The sequence below is a fragment of the Papio anubis genome, chromosome 2 (assembly GCF_008728515.1).
Source record: "Papio anubis isolate 15944 chromosome 2, Panubis1.0, whole genome shotgun sequence".
In the NCBI taxonomy this organism is placed as follows: domain Eukaryota; kingdom Metazoa; phylum Chordata; class Mammalia; order Primates; family Cercopithecidae; genus Papio; species Papio anubis.
Genome location: NC_044977.1, coordinates 87,702,868 through 87,727,667, shown reverse-complemented (window position 1 = coordinate 87,727,667; position 24,800 = coordinate 87,702,868). Strand labels below are relative to the sequence as shown.

General features: G+C 55.7%; 2 protein-coding genes across 9 annotated transcripts in view; both read right to left on the bottom strand.

The window, feature by feature from the left end:
- Positions 1–4,101: 4,101 nt before the first annotated feature.
- ITIH4 (inter-alpha-trypsin inhibitor heavy chain 4) lies at positions 4,102–24,495 on the bottom strand. Of its 5 annotated transcripts, none has more exons than XM_009200561.3 (25): positions 24,406–24,495; positions 21,951–22,073; positions 20,573–20,733; positions 18,526–18,630; positions 18,224–18,386; positions 17,974–18,084; positions 17,323–17,451; positions 16,274–16,390; positions 15,832–16,000; positions 15,626–15,751; positions 15,260–15,441; positions 14,995–15,180; positions 12,397–12,536; positions 12,055–12,209; positions 11,689–11,715; positions 11,338–11,388; positions 11,152–11,205; positions 10,790–10,945; positions 9,856–9,918; positions 9,647–9,673; positions 9,442–9,558; positions 8,288–8,462; positions 5,019–5,173; positions 4,800–4,896; positions 4,102–4,311 (listed from the first exon to the last, which is right to left on the bottom strand). In XM_009200561.3, the coding sequence occupies exons 2-25, from the start codon at positions 22,038–22,040 to the stop codon at positions 4,242–4,244; spliced, it is 2,826 nt and encodes a 941-aa protein (XP_009198825.2). In that variant the 5' UTR covers positions 22,041–22,073; positions 24,406–24,495; the 3' UTR covers positions 4,102–4,241. The 5 variants fall into 5 exon arrangements, with proteins under 5 accessions (XP_009198825.2, XP_009198827.2, XP_009198826.2 ...); XM_009200563.3 differs by having other exon boundaries at positions 4,111–4,311; positions 10,790–10,915; XM_009200562.3 differs by having other exon boundaries at positions 4,111–4,311; positions 11,152–11,190.
- Positions 24,407–24,800, bottom strand: part of LOC101007158 (musculoskeletal embryonic nuclear protein 1) — a 67,667-nt gene continuing 67,273 nt past the window's right edge. For all 4 annotated transcript variants that reach the window (XM_009200560.4, XM_021934326.2, XM_009200568.2 and 1 more), the window contains one exon: positions 24,407–24,723. In XM_009200560.4, coding sequence (XP_009198824.2) covers positions 24,617–24,723 — 107 coding nt within the window. In that variant the 3' untranslated portion in view covers positions 24,407–24,616. The remainder of the gene's footprint in view (positions 24,724–24,800) is intronic.

The window sequence follows — 24,800 nt, the reverse complement described above, 5'->3', positions numbered from 1 at the left end:
CAGTTGCCAGCCTCTACATGCTTTCATGAGCCTCTGCTCCAGCCATCTACCCACCATCCATCTACCCATCCCTCCACCCATCCATCCATTCATCCACCCACCCACCCATTCACCATTCCACCATCTGTTCACCCATGCATCCACTCATCCATCTGTCTGTTCCTCTACCATGCATGGATCCATCCATCAACCTATCTATCCATCCCTCTGACCATCTGTCCATTCATCCATTCATCCCCCAGCTACCTATTCATCATCCAACTATGCATCTGTCCACCCATCCATCCTACCATCTGTCCATCTCTCCATTTGTCCATCCATCCATCCATCCATCCATCCATCCATCCACCCACCCAACCATCAATTCACCCACCCATCCACCCACGTACCCATCCATCAATTCAGCAGATAAACACAATACCCTGGGCCACGATCTGGGGGTACAGTTGAGTAATCCAGTTCCTATTTTCATGAGTGCTCAAGTTTGTCTTCAGCTGGGCCAGGCATCTCTGGGATCCTCTGATTGTACCTTATGATGACCACTTGTTGTATCCTCCCAATGAGTCTGTGGTGGGGTAGAGGGTCAGAGAGAGGTTCCTGGACAAGGGGCTTTGAGACCTCTCCAGTCTGGACAACTCTCTCCCACCTGGACGCCTGCAATTGCCACTTCCTGAGTCTCCCTGCCTCCTCTACTGCTTCCCATAGAGAGCTTTTTACAGAGCAGATGTGATCACCACTCGCAGACTAAATCCCTACAAATGACATCTTCCATCCTTGGCTCTTGGAACCATGACCAAGGTCCCTCCTATGGACTCTCTAGCTTCCCCTCGTACACTAGGTGCTTCCCTTACTTTCTGGGTTCCAGACACACAGGCTGCTCTCAACTGTGCAAACATAACCCCTCCTGCCCACATCCTTTGCCTCTGCTGTTCTCTCTGCCTGGGGGTGGGGAGGGGGTAAGGGCATGCTGGGCAGAGAGTATCCTGTTAGAGGATGCAGTGAGTGGCTTTGCCTGATGTCAGAGCAGGGGGCACAATAAGACTGGAGGAGGTTGGAATCAGACTGGGGAGTGCCACAAACGTCAGTGGGGCATGGCATGTGGCCTTGGGGACATGAAAGGAAGTTGTCCTGCCTCCCAGTGCAGGGGTCCCTGGAGAGAGGACTAGAGGCCATGAAGGACAGTCCAGGGGCAAATGTTTGTCATCAGAGGAGTCCCCCAGGTGGCTCCAGGGTGCTAATGGCAGGCCAGTGCTTGTTGTTGCTCTAGGGAGGGGGCCACATAGCCATGGCTCCCATCTTGAAGGCCTCCTCATAGCCCCAGGGTGAATGTGGCAGAGGGCCAGGCTAGACAGGTTAAAAGGGCCCAGGCCTAAGAAAGGACCCCTCCATAGTGGGCGAGTCCCCTCATCCTGTTCAAGCCTGGGTTGATTGAGGAGCCATATAGCTATTACTATTATTATTTTTCTTGAGATGGGGTCTCACTCCCATTGCCCAGGCTGCAGTCGTACAGTGGTATGATCACAGCTCACTGCAGCCTCGACTTCTCAAGCTCAGGTGATCCTCCCACTTCAGCCTCCAGAGTAACTGGGGCTACAGGCATGTGCAATCAAACCTGGCTAATTTTTGTATTATTTGCAGAGACAGGGTTTTGCCACGTTGTTCAGGCTGATCTTGAACTCCTGGGCTCAAGCGATCTGCTCGCTTTGGCCTCCCAAAGTGCTGGCATTATAGGTGTGAGCCACTGCCCCCGGCCCACATAGCTTTAAAACAGTCATCTTGAGGTCAGTTTCCACATCTATGAAATGGGGAGAAGGATCCTGCCAGGCGAAGGATGTGAAAAGGCGTCCTCGTTATGGTTTCTGGTCCTCCTCAGGTGTCTCTAGGAAGACAGCTCCAGTAGCAGTCACGTGAACAGGTTGGGAGGCAGGAGTCGGCTACGCTTAACCCATAGGCCAGGAGGCCATCTATGCAGGCAGAAGCTAGGTAGACTCTGCCTTCTCCCCACTCCACGTCACCCTGGTCCCTCCTGTCCCTGCTCGGCCCTCCCTCCCCTTTCAGGGTAGAAGCCATGCTCTGTGGTGAGGTGTGCACCGCCTGTGCTGGCCCCCCTCTCCTTCCACCTCATCCCACAGCATCTCCTTCCGTCATCTTCCCCAAACTTAGCACACAGTGTCCTGGCTCCAGGCCTGGACGCATGCTGTTCCCACCACCTGGTGTCCTTGCCCTCCTTTTCCACTGGGCTAACTTCTCTCCATTTTTCAAATCTCAGTCCCCACATTGCCGCCAGGAAGCCTTCCCTGCCACCCCCAGGCTTCCTGATCATCCCCATGTCTCCCTCTGGGCTCCCACAGCACCTGGTTATTTTCTGGGGGGCAGTTACCACCACAGGCATTGCGTGTGCCACGGTGCCCAGTGTGCCCACAGTACTCAGTCAGGGCCTGGTCCAAGCTGGAATGCACTTGCTGGATGAAAGAGTGAAGAGCATGGGCCTATTTTCAACTGTCACAGAGAACACCTGCCCTGCAGGTGCTGGCAGGGCCAGAAAATCAACTGTGACTCCTCTGCTGTTGCACAAATTCAGCAGCCAGTCCAGGGGGTCATGTCCCAGAGGGTGAGCTTGGGGTGGCACACCTCTCTCATCCCTGTATGACAGGGTTAGCCCCACAGCAAATCCCCCTGAGCTGCTGTCATGTCACACAGCCCTGGCCTGAGCCCTCTGGAACAACCTTTACAAAGCGACTCTGCCTGAGCTGCCTATCTGCCAAGGAGGCTCGATGGGGAGGCAGCAATGCAGGGGGGAGCGTTTCTGTGCCGCTGGTGACCCCTCTCACCAGCCTGTACTTTGACCCTTTTAGAAAGACCCATTGAGCAAATACCCTCTTCTAGCTCAAGAGCTGGGAAAGGACGTTTCCCTGATGTCTGGTGTTTTTAGGAAGCAAATGAGCTCAGTTTCTGCTTTACCTTGACTTCCAGGAAGCTCACCGCAAAGCCCTGTGCTCCGTCACTGCTGCAGCTTCCCCTACCCTGATGTCCCTGAGTTCACAATCCTGCTTGGCTCTTTTACCCGTACACTCATAGATTTTGGTTTTATTCTCTTTAAGCTTTTTATTGGTGAGCCATAGACTCATATCCTTTTTTCAGAAGTAGGTGGGGTAATAGTAATTTTTGTTTCTTCTCTGAGACAGGGTCTTGCTCTGTTGCCCAGGCTGGAATGCAGTGGCATGATCATAGCTCTCTGCAGCCATGACCTCCCAGGCTCAAGCAATCCTCCAACCTCAGTCTCCCAAGTAGCTGGGACTATAGGCATGTACCACCATGCCAGCCAATTTTTGTATTTTTTGTAGAAATGGAGTTTCATCATGTTGCCCGGGTTGGTCTCAAATTCCTGGACTCAATCAATCCTCCCGGCTTGGCCTCTCAAAGTGCTGGGATTACAGGTGTGAGCCACTACACCCAGCCATAAATTTTTTAAAGTATACGTTGCCCATACAGGAATTGGTGGAATCTTTGGGGTGCCTAACTCTGGGGCAAGAACAGGGAAGGAGACCCTCAACAGCACAGGATTTAGAGTTGGGACCCAGATCAGCCCCATTAGACGAGAGGTTCCTGGGAACAGGCCTATTTCCCTGCTGCACCTGGGGCCTCGCCTCTGTGTCTCCTTCGAAGACCCGGTGCTTCCTTACAAGACAACGAGCAGACAGGTCTGCTCCTCAGCACAGCTGTGAAAATCAGATTGTGTAAAGCAAATCCCATTGCAGAGAGCTCCAAAAGCTCACTGAGAAAGTTTAGGAGCTGGACTAGAAAGAATTCCAACCCCGTTCACTCTTTTTTTTTGTAGTCAAAACTGAACCTCTGCTCCTGGAGAATGCTTCCAGCCCTGGGCCCCTAGCTGGGGGCGGGAGTGACATCTCAAATGGGTGGTTAGAGCTCAGTTTCCTTGTTTGTAAAGTGAAGGGGCTGGACTGAAAGTTCAGCATGGGCCCTCCTGGCCATGGGCCCTTGAGAGCTGACAGTGGAAGCTTCAGTGTTCCATGATGTTAAAGGTTCAGGATGCAAGGCTGAGGCCCTAGGGTTTGGCCACAGGGAACCAGAGACACCCACTTCCCGGGCTCACACCACCTTTCTTTATTTGTAATGAGTGGGACTTTTTCTCCCCATGGTGGTCCAGGCCCCAGAAGCGGCCCTGCAGTTGCAAGGGGGCAGCCAAGCGTACAGGCTGGACACAGCTCCTTCCATCAGAACTACAGCTCCACAGACCAGCAGGAAATCTCCACTCCCGGGGGCCCCTCCTGGTAATCCAGCCTGCGCTCTCTGAAATGGAAAGACAGACAGACAGATAGGCATGTGGTCAGCAAATCTCAGGTGTGGTGGGAAAGGAGGGAGACAGCTGGGGACAGGAACATGGAGGGTAGGGAGTCCTGGGGTCCCTCTAGAATTCCCTCCAGCACAGGCGAACGAGGCCCAGTCACCCAGAGCCTGCTCTAGAGAAGTCAGTACGTGTGGTCTCCAGCGTTCAGGGCTCTGGGAGCTCAGGTTGTGGACAAGGAGAGGTTCCTACCGTCCCCAACCAACCCCAGGGATCTCAGGGCCCATGTGCTTTCTGTGGGTCTTAGAAGCCCATCCATCTTTTGTGGGGTCACTGAAAGCTGGCTTAGACACGTCTACAGCATCAACCTTCCACCGGACTGTGTCTAGTTCCTGGGCAAGGACAGAAGTGGGGCCCTGGAGAGCCTGGCTCCTGGCCTCTCAGTCCCCACCCCACCCCAGCCAGGCTCAGCGGTCTGCTTGTGCCAAATCACCTGGTGGCAGAGTAGTCACTGCCCTGAACCCTCAGTGTGCGCCTACTGTCATCTGACGCTGCTGGAGATCCCCAGAGCACCTCCTGGTAAAACTGGCCTGAGATACAAAGGGTGGGTCAGTAAGGGTGAGAGACAGAGGGAGCCTGGGAGGCGCATGCAGGGGAGGGCACCGCCTGTTCCCGGGCACAGCTGGTTTCTGAGGAAGGCCGGGCACAGTACCAAGGGACCCGCCAACGTGGCTGGAGAAGCGGCCAGTGTCGCGCAGAAGCAGCCGGAGCCCCTCCCCACGGCCATCCCAGGACAACAGGCCGATGGTCACTTTGTCTGGGTCACTGAGCAGCAGGAGGCCCGTCTTGTCCATGGTCATCTTCAGGCTGTGGAAAGACCCAGCGTCTTGAGCGGGAAGGTAGAGACGTGTGCTCGGAGCCTCAGCAGTCAGGGTGGGGAGCGGGCTGGGCTTCCCCTTTTGTCCAGGAAGTCATAGAGTGGCCTTGGGTGGGAAGGCCCTTAAATCTGGGTTTCCGTTTCCTCATTGGTAAAATAGGACCAAAGTTAACCTAATGATGTCCGGTTTCCCCAGCACTTCTTTTCTTTCTCTTTTTTGTGGGGGCAGGGACAGGGTCTCACTCTGTCCCCCAGGCTGCAGTGCAGTGGTGTGATCTCAGCTCACTGCCCCCTGTGCCTCCTCGGCTCAAGTGATTCTCCCACCTCTGCCTCTCAAGTAGCTGGTACTGCGGGTACATGCCACCATGCCCAGCTAATTTTTTTTATTTTTAAGAGACACAGGGTTTCACCATGTTGCCCAGGCTGGTCTCGAACTCCTGAGCTGAAGCAATCTGCCAGCCTCAGCCTCCCAAGGTGCTGGAATCACAGGCGTGAGCCACCGCGCCCGGCCTCTGGTTTTCTTAAATTCACTTTCTCATAAATTAGTTTTATATGATTGAAGGAGTTTCTCTGATGCATCTACTCTGTCCCTTTTGTTCGGCAGCTGGTACACTCTCTTTGGATGACTCGTGTTTGATCATGTGTTTAATGTCTAAAGGGTAGGCCTCTTCTCATTCTGTCTTCTCATTTTTTTAGTTGAAATAACCCTTGAAATTCTTGCCTTTTTGGTGTTCTCATGAATGTTAGGTTCCTTTAAGCATGTTGAATAAGACCCTGCTGTTACTCAGAGGTTATTTTAAACAAATTTTCCCTAAACATATACTGTCCTGTTGTTTCAATTCAATCTAAAACATGTGGGTTTTTTTTTTTTTTTTTTTTTTTTTTTTTTAAAAGAATTTTTTTTTTTTTCTCTTCCTGGGGTGCAGTGGCGTGATCTCAGCTCACTGCAACCTCCACCTCCTGGGTTCAAGCGATTCTCCTGCCTCAGCCTCCTGAGTAGCTGGGATTACAGGCATGTGCCGCCACCACACCCGGCTAATTTTTGTATTTTTAGTAGAGACGGGGTTTCGCCATGTTGGCCAAGTTGGTCTCCAATTCCTGACCTGAGGTGATCCACCTGCCTCGGCCTCCCAAAGTGCTGGGATTACAGGCAGGAGCCACTGCGCCCGGCCTATTTTTCTTTTTTCTTTTTTTTTGAGATGGAGTCTCGCTCTGTTGCCCAGGCTTGAATACAGTGGAGTGATCTCCACTCACTGCAAGTTCTGCCCTCCAGGTTCATGCCATTCCCCTGCCCAGCTAATTTTTTTTGTATTTTTAGTAGAGACAGGGTTTCACAGTGTTCGCCAGGATGGTCTCAATCTCCTGACCTTGTGATCCTCCTGCCTCAGCCTCCCAAAGTGCTGGGATTACAGGCGTGAGCCATGGCACCCGGCCACCTATTCTTCTTTATGTCTTCTGTAGCTCATGAAAGTATTTGGACACTCTCTCCCCATAATTAATAGGATTTTACTTCTATTTCATTTTCTAGGCATAAAAATGCTATTGATTTTAGTGAATCTACCAGATAGCAAGGAATTTTAGATTTTTTTTTTCTTTTTTTTTTTTTTGGAGACAGGGTCTTACTCTGTCGCCCAGGCTGGAGTGCAGTGGTATTAACTTAGCTTACTACATCCTCTGTCTCCCAGGTTCAAGCAATTCTCAGCCTCCTGAGTAGCTGGGATTACAGGTGCCCACCACCACACCTGGCTAGTTTTTGTATTTTTAGTAGAGACGGGGTTTCACTACGTTGGCCAGGCTGGTCTCAAACTCCTGGCCTTAAGTGATCCACCCACCTCGGCCTCACAGAGTGTTGGGATTACACTTGTGTTGGGTGGCATGAGCCACCGTGCCTGGCCAACTTTTAGATCTTTTATTTTATTTTTGAGATGGAGTCTCACTCTGCGCCCAGGCTGGAGTGCAATGGCATGATCTCGGCTCACTGCAACCTCCACCTCCCAGGTTCAAGTGATTCTCCTGTCTCGACCTCCCAAGTAGCTAGGATTACAGGTGCATGCTGCCATGCCTGGCTAATTTTTTGTATTTTAGTAGAGATGGGGTTTCACCGTGTTTCCCAGGCTGGTCTCAAACTCCTGAGCTCAGGCAATCCACCCACCTCAGCCTCCCAAAGTGCTGGGATTATAGGCGTGAGCCACCACTCTGGGCCTAGATCTTTTATGAACTTGGGAAGGTTTTTGGGTGAGACCTTGGATTAGCTGGATGTGCACTCATCTGTCAAATGCAAGGGAGTTCCCGAGGAGGGCTGGGTGAGGCAGGGCTGGACAAGGCTCTCCACACTTGGAAAAGGGTGAGCTATGACACAGGCCGGGGGTTCGGAGGCCACTGCCCACGGAGGACCAGGGCCTCAGCCCTTCCCCGAGGCCCCTCGCGATCTGCAAAACTGGAAGACTGTCCCTGGAAGGCCACTGTGAAGCAGTGAGCTCCTCCACCCAGAAGAAGTGGCCTTCTGCCTCCATTATTCACCAGCTGCTCAGTATTTGAGGCCACTGACTTGTGTCTCCTTAGCAAAGCTCCAAGGATATGCTAAAGAGAATGCTGGTAACCTGCTGTCAACAGTGCTCTCTAGCTTCTCACTACTGTCATCAGAATATCACGTCACTACGTAGACAGCGCCATGCTGTGGGGTGCCTGGGGGGCACTGCCTCATCTGAGGGCAAAGTGCTCCCAACTACACTCTCTCACTGGGTTCTCCCCTCAGCCTTCTGACTCTGGGCCAGGATGATGAGTACTGGTTATTAGTGAAGAAACTGAGGCTCAGAGGAACTAAGCTGCCTGCCCAGGGTCACAAAGGATGAGCAGCAGAGCTAGCTCCAAACCACACTGTCTCCTGCATGGGATAGCGACCTGGGTTAGGTCCCCAGGACAACTCCTCAGTGCCCTCTGGGAACTGCAGGGGTATACGGCAGGGCTCTTGTCTCTTTGCACCTCCTGTGAGTGTAGCCACTCCATTCTTGGGTCCATGGCTTCAGGCCACCTGCTGGTACCATCATCAGCCACTGTAGCCTGAAAGGGCAACCCCTGGCCCCGGGCTCCAGCCTGGGCCTTACCCGGGCATCACTGAGAACAGCATCTCCTTCCACTTGTATGCAGAGCTTCTTCGGTTCCGAGTTACCACCACGTGTTCAGGGGATGCATGAACCCGGACTGGAGGGTTCTTGAAGGTCACTTCGATCCATGAGAACCCAGCCTTCTCCCTCTCATACTGGCCAGTCACCTCAACCCCTGGGAAGACCAAACCAGAGAGGTCAAAGTTGGGCCCCAGCCAGGGCTGACACCGACCTGCACAGGGAGTCCTCCCTGATCACAGCCCCTGGAGTTCCGCAGCAGCTCCCTCCCTCATCAGGAGGGGCGTCCCTTTCTCAGCACTCCTTCACACTGGGGGCTGGCTCCACAATCTCTCCACTCACCCCTGGTGTCTATGGCTTTGGAGGGGCCCCTAAATCCTCAGCGATGGCCACCCTCAGATGAGGCCTTTGAGAATTAACTTGTCTCCAGTCCACAAGCCTTCAGAACGGCCTATGGAGCGCCTGGCCCTGAGCTAGATGCTGCAGCCAAGGGTAAGATGGAGAATCGGTGCTGCCTGCCCTCAGGAAAGACACTCCCAGGGCTGAGTGAGGAAGTGGGAGACCACATGCATCTGAGGAATGAGAAAGCCGTGGATGTCCTTTGGCTCTGAGCGGGGCTGGGCGGAGGGGAGGTGAGCATCGCTGAGTGGAGTGTGTCTCCATGTCTGGTTCAGGATTGAAGGGGCGGGGCCCAGCCAGCACCCCTGTCTCTTCCTGCCATTCTCATCCGCACCTTCTAGGGTCTCATCTTTTGGGGCTGTGTATGTGCGGGCACTAACTCCTCCATCTGGAACATCCTCATGCTGGTCTCTGTGTGCCTGCCAGGGCCCTGCCATCCCTATGCGACCCCAGGAAGCTCCCTGGACCCTTGCCCCACCCTGGCTCCTCCTCTAGGCTCACCTCCACGTGGCTGCCATGCTTATCTGTGCCTAGGCCACCCACACCTGCACACAAGGTGCCCAGCGGAAGGTCCCTGGGGTGGCTGTATGTGTGCCCATGCCGGGGCTTGGAGGCGGGACCATGCTATGATCTGGGAGGGGCCTGCGTGGGGCCAGCCTGCACGCACTGTGTGTGTCTCTGTGGGCAGGTGGTGTGTGTCATGGTGTCTGGGTCTCTCTGGGTGTGCCCCCTCTCACCTTGCTCAGGGTCTGAGAGCAGGTTCATTGGCCCCTGGTGATGTCTGGGGTCCACACAGAGCTGCTCCACGCTTTGCCCAGGCAGTGGCAGGATGGCAGAGGGAGCCTGTATGGGGGCTGGGACAGCCGGGGCACGGCTCCTGGAGCAGGAAGGGCAGGCTAGGGGCAAGGATGTGGAAGGGGGCCCAGGGGGCTGGGAACTTACCTGGGGTTTGGGCTGTCATGGTTGCTTCTAAAAGAAGAAAAAGTCTGGGTTTAGGCAGCCCCTTCCTGAGGAGTGGGAGGTTGAGGGAAGGAGTAGTGACTAGGTGTGGCCGGGTTCCCTCTCTACTTCAACATCAAGACGCTCACGTGACAGGTCACTCCCCTCCCAGGATCCCCCTGTTAGGACAGGGCCTCTGGTCTTGGGGGCACCTTTGATTTTGGTATTCGTGACATGAGACACAGCTGGATCAGGATTTGAGGTGGCTGGTGGTGCTGAAGCAGGCATCAGGGCAGGAACATCAGGAACAGAAAGGGAGCAGGGAGACCGTCAGGAGGCGAGCAACCAGCGGCACAGCCACCGCCGCCACCAAGCTGCAGCCCCCATCCTGCCACACATACGCTCCACCTAGAATGGCCTTTGTCATGGGAGATTTTCAAACAGAAGAGCATGCTGTCAGGGATAGGTCCAGCCTGGCTCTGCAGCTGTGTTCGAGTGCAGATTTGGGGATCAGAAACTGTTCAAGGGACCTCTGTTGACTTTCTGAACGGAGGAAGCCCTCCCTTCCTAGAAGGTTTCCTCATGAGTCAGCCTCTAGAGTATAGTGGATCCTACTCAGTGAAAGTAAAGGACAGGTGAAGTCCTGCCTTGGGGAGGGGAGGCCTGATGTCCGTACAAGGGATAGTGGGGAGAGGGGCCTTCAGAGGGAAGAAGCTGGCAAGGACTGCTCCAAAGAGCGCTGTGACGTGCACACTTGGCCAGTCCCTGCCCCTCTTAGGGCCTAGGGTCCCCTCTGAACAAGGAGTGTGGGAGAGGCTGCTCCGTCACAGCCTGTGGTCTGACAACCTCAGGGCAGCTGAAGGACCTGGGAGAGCTCACACCTGAGATGAGACGCTGAGGACTGGGCATGGGGCAGCTGCAGAGAGCTGGGAAGGTGAGGACAGCCTCCTTAGGAAATGCACTCCCCCCCCAGCCCCAGTAAATGATCCCAGGTTGAACTGACCCACAATTACTTCACATCATGCCCTCGTCAGCCATCCCTGGCCTGGCCTGCAGTGCATGCTTTACCCCCACCCCCTCTGTGGGGCAGGCTCAAGGACCACCATGAGGAAACTGAGGCCCTCACAGGACTGGAAGGAGGCTTACAGATGGCCAGACGGCGGAAGGGATGGAGAGCAGCATGGTCAGGAGCATCAGGAGGTCCTGGGGGTCCAAGTTGCCCCGAGCTGAGAACCCCGGGTCCGAAATTCAACAGGGAGCCAGCAGCTCCAGCTTTGGAGAAGTTGACAGATGCAGTCTTCTCTGAGGTGGGGTGTGGGTCCTCACAGTCAGGGCTTCAGATCCACCCACGAGTGGGTGCGGAGAGGGCAACTACGTCCCCTCTCCCCACACCCGGCCAACTCAGGGAGCCTCTCCCCCCACAGCTGGGAGATAATCAATGCTGGAACAACAATGGACCCCCCTCAAACTCCGCCCCCCCGGGGATGTGGCAGAACCCCTCAAACTACCTTGTCTACTCAATCCTCTTCTTGGAGAAAAGGAAGCCTCTGTGTGGTCAAGTCCTAATCAGATACAACTGAACTGAGGCCCGAGGGCTGTCACCAGCCAGAGGAGCTGGGCAAGGCACTCCCCTCCATAGCCAGGACCGAGCCCAATCTGTCAATCTCCCCTCCCCCCACCTCCTACTTTGTCACCTGGTTTTGGCATTTTTGCTCCCTGGAGATAATGTCTGAAGAAAGTGGAACCTGGAAATCAGTGGGACCTGGGTTTGCATCTTGCACCCACCTTCCTGTGGCCCCACTTGGATGGGGACTGTATTCCCAGTGCTGGGGACAGGGCCGGAGGAGCAGCCAATATTTGAATGCACAGGTGACTAAATGCACCAGCGTGCTGGGTCAGACTATGCTGCCTCCTGGCAGCAGGGCTGGGCTGGAGAGGCCTGGGCGGACCTGGGCCCTGGCCAGTAACCTCACAGGGCTGGCGCCCTGGACGCTGTGTTAGCAGACCACCACCCAGCACAGCCTTTGAGGATGTTCGCTGCTTACCTGAGTGGACGTTCCTGTTTCTACTTTCTGGATAATACAAAGAGAGAGAGAGAGAGAGAGAGAGACAGACAGACAGAGACACAGACAGACAGAGACACAGACAGACACTGTCAGGGTGGTTTCCATCAATTCAAAGCGCTTGTGTTTTATCTTGCTACCCAATCCTGGACTATATCGTAGGTGCAATGAATTTGGGGAGATAGGAGACCCAGCTTCACTTTCCTCATCAGTGAATAGGCTGAATCTCCCAGGGGGAGTCTGTTGGGGGCACGGTTGGGGTCTTGGTCAGGATGCAGGGAAGAGTCGGGAGAATGCTGGGTCCAAACTCTGCTACCTGGGAGGCTGAGATCTCAACCCCACACCCACCGCCTTCCACGGGCTTCTCAGCAACTTGAGACTGCTCTTGGTCTTCGGGTTTGGTGACTACCATAGATGTGAGAGGTGTGACAAAGCTGTAGGCAAGTGATAAATTCAGCGCTCGGGTCCGGAGGGCCTGCTGATCAGCGTCAGATGCGGAGACACTGTAGGTGAAGGACATCAGAACTCAGAACAGATTTTCCATCCAGCCCCTTCTAGGGAGGTCCCTCTGGGAGAATCTGGAGCTTGGACATGATACCAAGACCCCCCTCTCTCCATGCTTAGGTGCTGTCCCGTGCCACCGGTGCCTGCCCCCTACCGACAGGCTTAGGGAGGTGCTGATGCACTCACGTCTGCTCCAGCAGCTGCTGGATAGTCAGGTATGCCCAGAGCCTCTCCATGAAGTTGTGGAAGATATACTTGGGGCTCTGGAACTCTGCTTCCTGCTCTGCCACGCTGGACTCGGTTTGAAAAGTGATGTCCTGCGTAGGCTGGAAAGAGGGGCCCAGCCAGGGCAGGAACAGTGAGGGCCGGACATCTGCATCTGGCCTGGCACTTCCGAGCTCTTCCATGATTGGAGCTGGGGCAGGTCCCACACACTGACTGTGGGGACTGCATTTCCTTTGAGTGGGGGTAAGGAGGGGGCTTAGGGGTGCAAGGGGCTCAGTCACAGAGCATACAGGGATGAGACGGAGGTGAAGATAAAAGGTAACAAAGTAGCCCAGGTACAACAAGGCAGGCACGGCGCCAGGACTCAGATCAGCCAAACCTCTGGAAGAAAGGGATGGGAACCTCAGGCCAGTGTAGAAACAGCAGCAGGAAGGATTTGCAAGTGAAGTGTGGAGCAGGAAGGGTCCCTAGCTACAGCCTGCCCTTACCCCAAAGGTGGGGGAAAGGGACAGGGAGGGAAGGACCTTCCCGGGGCTCAGAGGCAGAGTTGAGAACAGAAGGCAGATGTCGTGGCTCTGGGTCTGGGGTTCCATCCACCCCAACGGCTGTCCCTGTGGAAGCAGGCCCCTCTGCGGCTGGCCACTGTGGGACCATGACAGGGAAGCGTGCACCCAAGCTCTGTGTGAACCCACTCCCTCCTCCCTCAGGGAGGGGCCTGTGGTCTCAGACTGACCCAGCTCGCTGCCTGGGAAATGGGCTTCTAAGGCAGAGGAATCCCAGGCCTCTCCCACCAGAGCTCGCCGAGTGGTCAGGAGACCTTTTCACAATGTGGATCAGACCTGTGCCTCTACTCCCACTGGAACAGCCTGTCTCTCACCCTGGCTGGCTTTCCACAGCTTCAGCACACACAGGCCACCTGCATGGATTTTGCCCCATCCACACATATAGCTACTTAATTGATATTTTTCCTTAAATGAACTTTAAGTAGGCTAACAATTTTTACTTGGCTTTATACCCATAAAATCTTGGATTGGGGCCAGGCGCGGTGGCTCACGCCTGTAATCCCAGCACTCTGGGAGACCAAGGTGGGCGGATCACGAGGTCAGGAGATCGAGACCATCCTGGCTAACATGGTGAAGCCCCGTCTCTACTAAAAATACAAAAAAAAAATTAGCCGGGCGAGGTGGCGGGCACCTGTAGTCCCAGCTACTCGGGAGGCTGAGGCAGGAGAATGGCGTAAACACGGGAGGTGGAGCTTGCAGTGAGCCGAGATCACACCACCACACTCCAGCCTGGGTGACAGAGCGAGCCTCTGTCTCAAAAAAAAAAAAAACAAAAAAACAAAAAAACAAAACTTAGGTCTGAGGTTCAGGTCATATTTTTCAGAATACACATTAAAATAAGTAAATAACTACTAAAACAAAGCCATGTCTGTCTGTGAACTCCCCGGAATCACCTTGGGTTCTGCACTGTGGGAATCCACGGCCTCCAATCTAAATCAGCTGCTGACATGTATGGTGTGCTTACACTGGACATCAATCACAGTGGCTTTCTGAGGGGGGCAGTGACTTATTCCCATGTTTACATAGGAGGAAACTGCGGTACATGGAGATTAAGTGACTTCTCCATGTCTCCCATCTGGGAGGTGGCAGAGCTGGGTTTGAAGCCAGGCAGGGTGGCCACAGAGCCTGTACCAACAGTCATGACACTTGGGGACTTGTCCTGAGACAAGGCCATGGGCCCCCAACGCCCACTGCTATTCTCTTCACACTCGCTGCCCTCATGCCACAGGGGCCTAACATATTCCTCCATTGCCCCATCTGGACTCTTCCCACCTCCTATTTATCCCTTAGTCTCTGCTGGGCTTCCTCCAGAAAACCCTCCCTGATCCCCAGGCCAGGCTGGGGCTCCTAGTGCTGCTCCCCTGAGTCCGGGGTTAGATCCCAGCCTGTAGCTTGTTTGTGTGATGACATGTCCTTGGGCTGTCTCTCCTATGAGGGCACGGAGGGGTCAACCTCATTCACCGCTGCACCCCAGGGGCTGAAGAAGGCCCTGCCGCAGGGCTGGTGCTCAGTTTCTCTTTGTGGAATGACAGGGGGTCCCTGGAAGGAGGCAGGGAAGGCTGGGCAAGGACAGGGTGCCACGTAGCAAGCTGGGCTCTTGGCCCGGTTGCAGTGGGGCCCAGGGCAAGCTGTCTGCCCTGCCTGGAGCTCAGTCTGCTCATCTGTGAAATAGGAGCAGCCCTCCCCTGTCCAACTGCAACCTGAGAGGGCTGGTACCAGGACAGGAGGGGACGACAACTAGGGAGGAATCCCTGCCCTCACCTGTGCTCACAGGTGCACACACCCGTCGCTGAGGGCCTGTATGTGCTGGGCACCGCACAGGTGGTCTCATGAGAATCACTCCGTTTTCTCATTGAATCCTTGCCATGCCCTGTGTCATCCACAGGCAGCAGAGGGGAAAGCTGGAGCGGGGCAGGTCTGGGATTGGAGCCCAGCCCCTCCGGATGCAGAGGTGGAGGCTGCCCTTCCCCTCCAGGGTGGCTTTGGCCACACTCACCAGCTTCCCACTGACTGTGGCTGTGAGCACATCAGGCCCCTGGGCCTGGAGCTTCCCAGCCACCACCATCTCTGAGCCCTTGAAGAGGAGCCGGAAGTTGTTCTGAGTGATCTCCTCCACGGCATTGCTTGGGTACTCGAAGGTCACTGCTGTCAGCAGTGGGTTGGCCACTTCCTGGTAGAAGTCCTGCAGAGTTGGGGGTGTCATAAAGGCCAGGCTGGGTCTGCCCACTTCTCTGTGCAGCCCACCTGGGGCATGCTGGCACCTGGAGCTGCAGGGCAGAGTCCGAGTCCTCATGGATGCGCCGGGCCAGGCCACCGTTGTCCAGTGCCAGCTTCTCTAGGAAGGCATAGCTGACGTCGAAGCCGAAGCCCAAGCAGAAGAGGCTGTACCGGCCACTTACAGCTTCCCGCACATTTTTCTGGATGCTCCTGGGGTTAGTCTCCCCTGGACCCAGGGGTTTGGGATGAGGGTGAGAAAACAGTGATTTGCTCGATGAATAGTTCTGGAACCTCAGAGCCGAGGGGCCTCAGTGACCCCCTCTCCCTGCCCAGGTCCCACAGCAAGCCCAGGTGCCACCCCAGCCGCCTCCCCATGCAGCGTGTCCTGGAGTCGCAGGCAGGGCCCTCACCCACGGTGGGGTCGCCATCGGTGAGCAGGATGATGAGCGAGACGCTCCCGTCGGGCAGCCGCTCCTCCTGGTTGCTGCTGTCCAGCAACTGCACAGCCACCAGCATCGCATCATTGATGTTGGTCCCTGAGGAGCACACACTCTCAAGGTGGCCCCCAGCCAGGAGCCCTGGAAGCCCCCACCCTGCAGGGCCACAGAAGACTTACCTCCCAGGGCCTGGATGCCGGCAGCGAAGCTCCTGGCCTCGTTCACGTTCTCAGCTGAGGCTGGCACCAGTGATGGCCTCCACTGAGTTGCTTCTGTACTGAAGACGATGAGGTTGAACTGGTCTCTGGGGCTGAGGTCATCCAGGATCTTGATTAGGGCTTCCCGGGTCTGGTCAGGGAGAGGGAATACTGCTTCAGAAGGGCTCCCTGAGGGCTCGTGTGCCCTTGGGCTGGCATCCTTGGACTCCTGTCTCAGGCGTGAGGTCATGGTATCGCCTCTAGGAACAGGGGCTGCCCTAGGCTCTGGCCAACCTTGGCTCCTGAGAGCCACCCGCCCCACGGCGCCAAAAGGTGAAGGAAGGGGGTCTGCCTGTCGGACCACAGCAGATAGCGTGAAGGGCCTGGGAGTTCTCAGGGCCCTGTTCTGGGCCACAGGACCTACCTGTTGGATTTTCCTGCCACTCATGGAGCCGCTCTTGTCAATGACAAAGACCACATTCTTGGGCATTGTGGTTAGGCCCTCGGGGGCAAAGTAGTGTACAAAGTAGCCATTCTCGATCTGTGACCAGAGTAAGACCCACCCAGGCCATCAGAGCTATGATCGTGCCCTATCCCCATTCAGCCCCCTTACCCCAAATTCTTGGGTTTCTGTGCTCTGTTCCAATCCCATTTCCATCCCACTGCTAACCTCCCCAAAACCTTGCCCTCTTTCAGGGCTCAGACCAGCCCCTTTCTTGCAGAAGCCTTCCCTGCTCATGCATAGCCTACTAGAACTCTCCCTGCAACTTTTCCTTCTATTTGTTTTAGCATTTCAGATGGCTTATACTAAAAAGTTCAGACATCATAAACCTGACAACCATGAAAAGACGGAAGACTTCAAAACCATGGAGTAAAAGGGAATTATAATAACAATGGCAGAAATGGCTGGGCGTGGTGAATCACGCCTGTAATTCCAGCACTTTGGGAGGCTTAGGGGGAGGATCACTTGAGCCCAGGAATTCAACACCAGCCCGGGCAACCTTGTCTCTATCGAAAAAAAAAACAAAAAACAAAATTAGCCAGGTGTGGTGTTGCATGCTTGTAGTCCCAGCTACTAGGGAGGCTGAGGCAGGAGGATCTTTTGAACCTGGGAGTTTGAAGGTGCAGTGAGCCATGATCGCACCAAAATACAACAACAATAATAATGCCAGAAACAAGTGTGAAAGAAACTACTGCAAATGTGCGTAAAACTGAGTTGTGAGCCTCCCAGCAGCAGAGGCAAAGAAGGAAACCCCACAGGGCAGATCTTCTCAGAGACAAACCTTTTCTGCCTGGGAAAGGGAATAGTTTCAGGGACAACACAACTAAATCACGTGTTTTCTGTCTGTGCCGGTCCCTGGTGCACACTGCCAAGTAAGGGTGGTTCTTTTCCTCTTCTAAAACACCCAAGCTCAGGCCCTTGCAGGTGGACAGACCTCCAGGCTGCTCTGCTCTTGCCTGGAGTCCACCCACCTGAATGGTGCCCCCGGAGACGGCCCGGTCCACATCATAGCGGATGATGAGGTGGCCGTCCAGGACTGTTTCTTGCTGCTCTGGGGACTTTTGCTGCTGGGAGAGCGTTGGCTTGAACTGGATGTGAGCCTGGAGGAATAATCTGGGCTGAAGTTGGGAGGAACAGCAAAGCCAGGCCGACAACACCCTCTACCCAGTCCATATATTGGGAAATGAGAATTCCAGGATGTAGCCTTGGGTCCGTATTCCAGGGCACCTCCTTTCAGGCTGCGTTATTGATGGGCCGCTTTCGCATACGGGAGGGGTGTGATGAGCGCCCTGTTCCTGGAGTTGTGCAAGCAGAGGCTGTCCCAGGATATGTGCAGTCCCACCATCTCCTCCTCTCCACTTGGCCCCAGGACCCTCACATCAGTCTATTCTCCAACCCCTTCCCAGACAGATCTCAGGGCTCATACGAGGACACCACAGTCCTCTAGGCTTTGCCCTTCCCATCTGCCAAATGACAGCAAGGACACAGAGATCTCAAGAGCCTCTCCAGCTCACACCTCACTGGACGGAGAGCCCATCCAGCTCTCTGGAAATCCAGGCTTATAGGGCTGGCCTGAAGGCAGGGTCCTTGGTACCCTTGCCTGCTGACCACAACAGACCCACCTTGGTCTTATTCTGCGAGGTAGTGAGGGCGTCTACCAGCTGGTTGGTCATGAAGGTGCTCTCTGTCTCCAGGAAGCTGATGCCCTGGGGCTCGAAGATATGAATGTCCATCTGGAGGCAAGATGTGGGTCCCTGGGTCAGCCAGGAGCCTGGGCTGGGGCTCACATGAGGCCCAGGGGCAAAGAGGGGCCGTCCTCAGCAGGGCAAGGGTCATGCAGGAGGCCTCCCCGGAAGAGGCAGCAGCAGGTACCTGCAGATGCTTGACCAGCTGCTGGGGCCGCACTTTCAGCAGCAGCTCATACACCCCCAGACACCGCTTGAGCAGTTCCTCATAGACCAGCTCAAAGGTGATCTTGGCATTGGGAGCCACACTGACTGACACCTGGAACTGCTCCATGTTTCTCCCGGTGGCCCTGGGGGAGAAGGGCATCAGGCCTGCCCCTCCAGGACAGGTGGGGTAAGGCTGGTGGAGGTGGGGGCAGGGTTAAGGGCCAAAGGCAGGGTGGCCTATGTTTAGACCCTCTCCGCTGAAGCTGCCCCCTGCCAGCTCACTTGACAAGTCCAGCGTTCTTTCCCTTGGCCACTGCTGCACTGTACTGCGCCTGGGCTTTGGCCTTCTCCTTGATGATCCCTGGGTAGGTCACGCCATCGATGATCCTGGGGGCAGAAGGGTGGGAGTTGTTGAGAGCCTGGTGCGAGGGTTCCATTCCACTCCTGCCTCCTCCAGAGAGCCTTTCTGGACTTGGTGTGCCTCTTGACACAGTGACTCCCATCTTTGCCTGAGCCCGGGGCCATTTATTATGCACCTACTGCATACAAGACTCTGCACAGGGCACTCTGCAAAGTGCGCCAGGCCTCTAGCTCCCAGAGGTGTGTACGGTAACAGTAAGCATTCATTTTATAGACGGGATGAAGGGGAGGCTGCAGAGGGGCAGGGCCGGGCTAAGTCCTGCCTTCTCTCCACCTGTCCAGTCTGGCCCAACTGGCCCACATTCCCACCTGCCCCTTCCACTTCACGGACCATTCCAGGGAACCAGTTCATCACCAGCAAGAGCTCTCTGAGCCACACTTGTTCCCAGCCCTGCGTGCAGCCATGTGGGGCCAGGACTGAGGAGGAAGGAGACGCAGGGCTGGAGGCTCTGAGCCCTTTCCGCCTACAGCAGTCTCCCCCTTCCCTCCCATAAGAGGCAGGCACCCTGCAGGTAGGCTGGCATATCTGGAGGGAGGTTTTGGACAACTAGTGGATGGGATTCCTGAGTGTGTGGACACACTCCTAGCAGCCATCCTTCGGGGGCTGAGAAAGAATGGCCCAGGACATTTCTCAGGGAGGAAAATGACTTCGCCAGAGCCTCCTTGTGGGGTAAGTAGGGATGTGCCTGGTCAACTTCACCTGCTCTATCTGTGGGTGGTATGGAAGTGTGGGAGTGTGTGGCAGTGGGCAGGAGGGGGAGCAGCCAGGATGTCAGGACTATGCGTCCCTCCTGCCTGATCTTCCTGGTTATAATTTAACTCCAGCCCCAGATGGGGCTGGTGAGTGGGCAGCGGCGCTTCTCCTCCTGGGTAGGCAGTGCTTGATCTCTCCAGATGCCCAGCTGGGGCTCCCAGCCAGGTCAGGGAGCAAGGAACCTGCCCTCTGCTCCCCTAACTCATGCAGCAACAGGATCTGGGTCCAGAGAATGCAAGTGACAGTCCTGGGCTCTCAGCAGATGCAACGGGCCTGGACCTGGCAACTGCTGACCCTGGCATCCATGTCGAAGGCTGACACGGCCCCTAGGGCTTGCACTGCAAGCTGGGCAGCATAGGCCCGGGCTCTGGGTTAGGAAAAGTAGGGGCTGCTGTGGAGTGAGGGGTGCGTGGGGCCTGAGGGAGGAGACCAGCCCCCACTGCAGTTTTCCAGAGGCCCCAGTGTGGACCCTGCATGAGAGACACTCCCTCTCTGCCCCACGATCGCCCTCTCTGTTGGGAAAAGCCTTACTCTTGTCCTAAATCACAGCTTTTCCTGGCAGCAAGGGACAGACAGCGTCCTGGTGCATTTAGTAAACATTACAATACTGAGTTGGGAAGGGTAGGGGAGGGTGGCAGAGGACAAAGTAAGGACCATCACTGGCTCACAGAGTTCAGAGAAACCTCAGGCATCTCTCATGCAGCCTGAGCAAAAATGTCCTCTGCAGGATCCCAGCTTGGGGCATAACTAGGAGAATCCTCCTCAAGCCACTCTCCACTGTGGGGAAGCCAAGGATCTAGGAGGTTTTCTGTACTTTGAGCTGGAATGTGCATCTCGGTGACTCCCTCTTGCCTGGTGTGGCCTCAGGAGGCCTCAAGTCTGTGCTCCTCAAAGGCAAACCCACAAAGATGCTGTGGTTCTCTGCCTGCCACCTGGACAACACTTAGGGATGATGAATGGCTGGATAGAGGGAAGGACGGGGGCATCTTTGAGAACAAGTGCCTGTTCCCTGTGTGCCCCCCAGGTGCAGGGTGTACTCCTGAAGATGTACACCCTGGCAGGCCTCACTTCAAGAAGAGGGTTTGCTGGCACAGAGCAGATGGAGTCATAGCACTGGGGGGTGTGGAGAGGGGAGGAAGGTGGGAAGACACCTACATGGAGAAGTTGGTGATGAAGGCTTTCTTGGGCAGCTCCATCTGGAAGGTGGCCTCCTGCACAGTACTGGCCCTATTGACCACTCGGCTGGTGACGACCGTGTGGGCAAATCGGGACGAGACCCTGGAGTCCACGGTGAGGCTGTAGATGTCGATACCATTCTGGACCAGCAAAGAAGAAGGGGAGTTGCAGGGTTTCAATGCCACCTCAGCTCAGGGTGACACTCTTCAAGAGTCGGCCCTGACTCTGGCTCCAGACCAAACCCTGGCCCCCAGTCTGACTAAGCCACTGACCAGGCCTCAGGCTGAACCCAGTGAGGCATCTCCTATGTGAACATTTGTCTCAGGTAAGAGGTAGCTGTGTGCTTCATTCTCCACCCTATGGCACCACAGGGCAGGGGTCACGTCCTTCTTGATCTATGGGGGCCCAGAGCGCCCCTCGGAGAAGAACAAGCATGCAGGGAGTAGAGCTGGTGCAGCCGGGGCCAGTGTCTGGGAGGGCATCACACACAGCCTTTGGCAGGGGTGAGAGCCCTGGTGGGGTCAGGGAGCTTTGCACACTGGCTTAGCTTTGCCCAGAAAAAGGGCAGTGACCAGGTCCTTTGATTTCTGGAGACTTTGGCCTCTGTGGCAACAGGAAAGCTCCCACCAGTCTCCTACCAGGAAGCCCTGGGAGCTGGGAGAATTCGGAGGTAGACTAGAGTCTGGTCTCTAAAAGTCGGGAATCTTCCTCTCTGCTCCGCAGTGGGCCCTCCCCAACTCACCCCCTCTTCCGCAGGGCACTCCCTAGCATGTGCCATTTGCCTTGAGGCCTGTGTTCCCCGAGGAGGGGCACGCGGGCACCTCTTACCTGCTTGTGTGCGACATGCTCACGCGCACCAGCTCTGCTCGGCTGCATGCGGCTGCCTGAATGCAGTTTGGCACAGAGGTGCCAAGTGGCTTGTTTATGCGCTTGGGTATTTGCTCTGCGACAGGCACTGTCTTAAGCACTTAATAGATACAACGGGTTTGGTTTTCACAACCACTACCCTCTGAATAGGTTCTAGTATTACCCTGTTTTACAGATGAGGAAACTGAGACATAGACAGAATAAATCACTCCCCTGAGGTCACTTACTAGAAAGTGGTAGAACCAGGCTCGTAAAACTGTATTTCCTCATTTGCAAAATGGAAGCGATTGGATCATCCCCTCTATTAGGTGGGAGAATACCTGTAAGGCCCTTGAGGTAGTGCCTGGCGGGAGGTCTGCACTATTTTTTGGCACACACACTGATGCACACGCACTTGCGCTGGACATGCTCGCACATGCGGAGGCTCTTCCCCACTTCCCAGGCGTTCTCTCATCCCCCAGCTCATGCCACACCCGTGGACACTGGCTACCTTTTGGGCGGTGGTGGTCTGGTGGATGGCCAGCAGTGAAAGCAGGACCAGAACTCTGCTGCAGGTACGGACAGGCCCTGGGGGCTTCATCGTGGCTCCAGTGTCTGCCAGGAGGCTTCTGAACTTGAGAGCAAGTGGGGAATGGATTAGTAATTTGTTTGCTGCCCCACCTACATGGGGGCAGGTTCTGGGAAATTGGGATCTACAAGCCAAAAACCACAGTGGCCTCAGATAAGCAAATGACGAATGTCCCGTGGACCTTGGCTGGGGGCAGGAATGTATACTAAAGAAAGGTATGCTCAGGTTGGAGTGGGGAAGGTGCCCCTTCTGAAAGGTGCGAAACCTTCACCAGGACCCTTCACACCAGGCATTCCACCAAGCTCCACAGGGCTGGGAGGGAACTGACAGTGAAGATGTCAGTCTGCTCTCCGTTAAGTCCAGCCTGGGGAGAAACGGGGATGGTAGGGAAGACTAGGGCTACAGGGCTACCCTAGTGGCTTCCTGGAGGAAGGGGGCTTGGCCACCAGGTAAGTGTGACTGGCTGATGGGAGGGCCCAAAGGCATGGAGTGACGCTGGGAGGTGTCTGTGTGGGGCAACATCTAGAGTCAGGACAGATACGCCGTATTTCTGAAGTGAGAGGTGCTGGCACGGGGCGCCTCCTTCTCTCTCCTGAGGTCCCAGGCTGCTGTTTGGGTGCCATTAATCTAGCCAGGGCTTTAGGTTCAACCCCAGCAAGGCTCCCAAAACAAGAATGGCAATTAGGCAATACAAGTGAGTCATAAAGCTGCCACATCCTGTGGCACAGAGGTCTCCACGTGGGGAGTTTATTGACAGGAGAGCATGGAACAGAAGACAGAGCTGATAGTGCCAGCAGCTCCGAGGGGTGACTGGGGTGGCGTCCGGTGGAGCGAAGGGAGCCCAGGAATTGCTGGTTGAGAGAGGGCAGAATGCCATTGTCGTGAGCAGTGTGACGCTGCCGCAGCCCAGACTCAGGGGAGTGCTGCCCAAGGGCCTGGGGTGGGTCCCGGCTTTACTAAAGTTGAAGCACTCTGCGCCTTGTAAAGTGGGATTGAGTGAGAACATATTATGCGCTCTGGGCGCTGCTGGGGTTAGCGTTCCCTGGTGGCTCTGCAGAAGCCAGCTCCTGAATCTGTGTCCACACATGGGTAAAGATGAGTCATAAAAATGTGGCCAGGTGCCAAGTCCTGGATCGGGGAAGGACGGCTCCGTGACACCAGCTCTGAGGGGGCCAGCTGCCTTGGGGACCTATGGGGGGTCTTGGGGCAGCCAGTGGCTTCCAGAGGCTGGGGAGGGTTTTCTCTACCAGTCCTGTCTCCATGAGAGGTGGTGGCAGGCCTGGGGCAAGGGTGCCATAGACTGGAGCTATTTCTACAGCTGCAGAGACGACGCTCCCCTTCCTCAGCATGGCTGGCCAGAAGCCTCGTCTCTGCGCACGTCTCCACTGCTCACCTTTTTGGCTCTGGATATGATTGGGATTACACAGGGGAACACACTCCTTTCAGTGTCTGGGGGAAGAGTCTCCCCATGGGGTCCAGCAAGTAGGACCAGGCCCTTCCTCATAGCAGGTCTGCTCCCTTGGGGCACAGAGCACAGGCCCAGCCCGGACCCAGGGCTATATTAGGAGGCCAGGCTGGCCGGGACTGTGGGAAAGGTTCTGGGCAGCCAGAACCTCCTGGGGCAGGAGGGCATCCCTAGCAGGCATCAGCCCTGAGCCAGGCACCACAAGCCCAGGCTCTGCCAGTCCAGCTCCGAAAGGAGCCACTGTCAGCCTGTCCATGGTCATAGTCTTGCCATCAAAACAGGACAGGCCTCTATGGGTCTTCTGAACCTGGCAGTTCCAGGCACATGGGGGACAGAGGACTGCAGAGGGAAGGGTCATGCAGGCTGAGAATCTGGTGTTCCTATGCCCCAGGCAGCCTGGTTGGAGCAGACTGTGGGAGGCTTATCCCCGCTGTTTGGAAGAGACAGTAGCTCAGGACACTGACTGCCAGAGAGGAATCTCAATCTGGCTTTGCCTTGGAGGGGACAAAAGCTGGCAAGGTGGCAGTGTGAACCAAAGTGCAGGGAGAGGGGTTTGGAGGTCCCCAGGTGCTGCAGAGCCTGCCGGCCCTCAGAGGCGTCTCAGTAGCTTCTGTGGAGGGCAGGGGGAGAGGTGGTCTCTGAGACCCCACCCACTTCACTCTGAGCAGTGTCATCATGGCCTGCTTTATGGAATAGGCTCCAGCTCAACTCCCCTGTAGTACAAAAGGGGTAACTGAGGCTCAGGAGAGTCTGAAGTCACAGGTCAGCACCGGGTCTCCATGTCCAAGGCAGCATGTGGCAGTGGCCATCATAGCACCTGTGCTATCCCCTGGGATCCTCCCAAATGGACATGTTCCATGTTCCCACCCTGTCCTCCCTCAATAGTGGCCAAAGCCAGGGACCAGCCAACACCTTCCGACCGCCAGGGCCACACGGGCATCCTCTTTATTGGTGCTTCCAAGGTGCTGGTGCGGAGCCCTTGGTCGAAGGGCCAGGACTGTGGGGGAGGGTGGCAGCCCCAGAGACAGCAGGGGCGAGGAAGTGCTCTGGCATAAAAAAAGAGTTCCTGGGAAAGGCTCCTGTTTCTGAGCATTCGGGCAGCAAGGGGAGTAGTGCGCACTTCTCAGCCGAAGACACTCTTGGCGGGTCCGGCTTTGGGCTTCTCAAAGACAGTCTCGGTGCCTGTGCGGGTGCGGCTGAACACCGAGGGGGCGGCCGAGCCAGCTTGCTCTGTGGGAGGAGGCAAAGTCAGGGGCCAGCCTGGCTTCCCGGGAGGGAAGGTCCCTTATGATGGGTGCACCCTTTCC

What these genes read in the sequence shown, in the direction of transcription:
- ITIH4 (XM_009200561.3), bottom strand. Translation starts at nt 22,040, where the DNA reads ATGAAGCCCCCAGGGCCTGTCCGTACCTGCAGCAGAGTTCTGGTCCTG. An exon ending in CACGAATACCAAAATCAAAG is followed by an intron (nt 9,674 to 9,855) that starts GTGCCCCCAAGA and finishes TTCTTCTTTTAG; the next exon opens with AAGCAACCATGACAGCCCAA. An exon ending in CATGACAGCCCAAACCCCAG is followed by an intron (nt 9,559 to 9,646) that starts GTAAGTTCCCAG and finishes CGGCTGTCCCAG; the next exon opens with CCCCCATACAGGCTCCCTCT.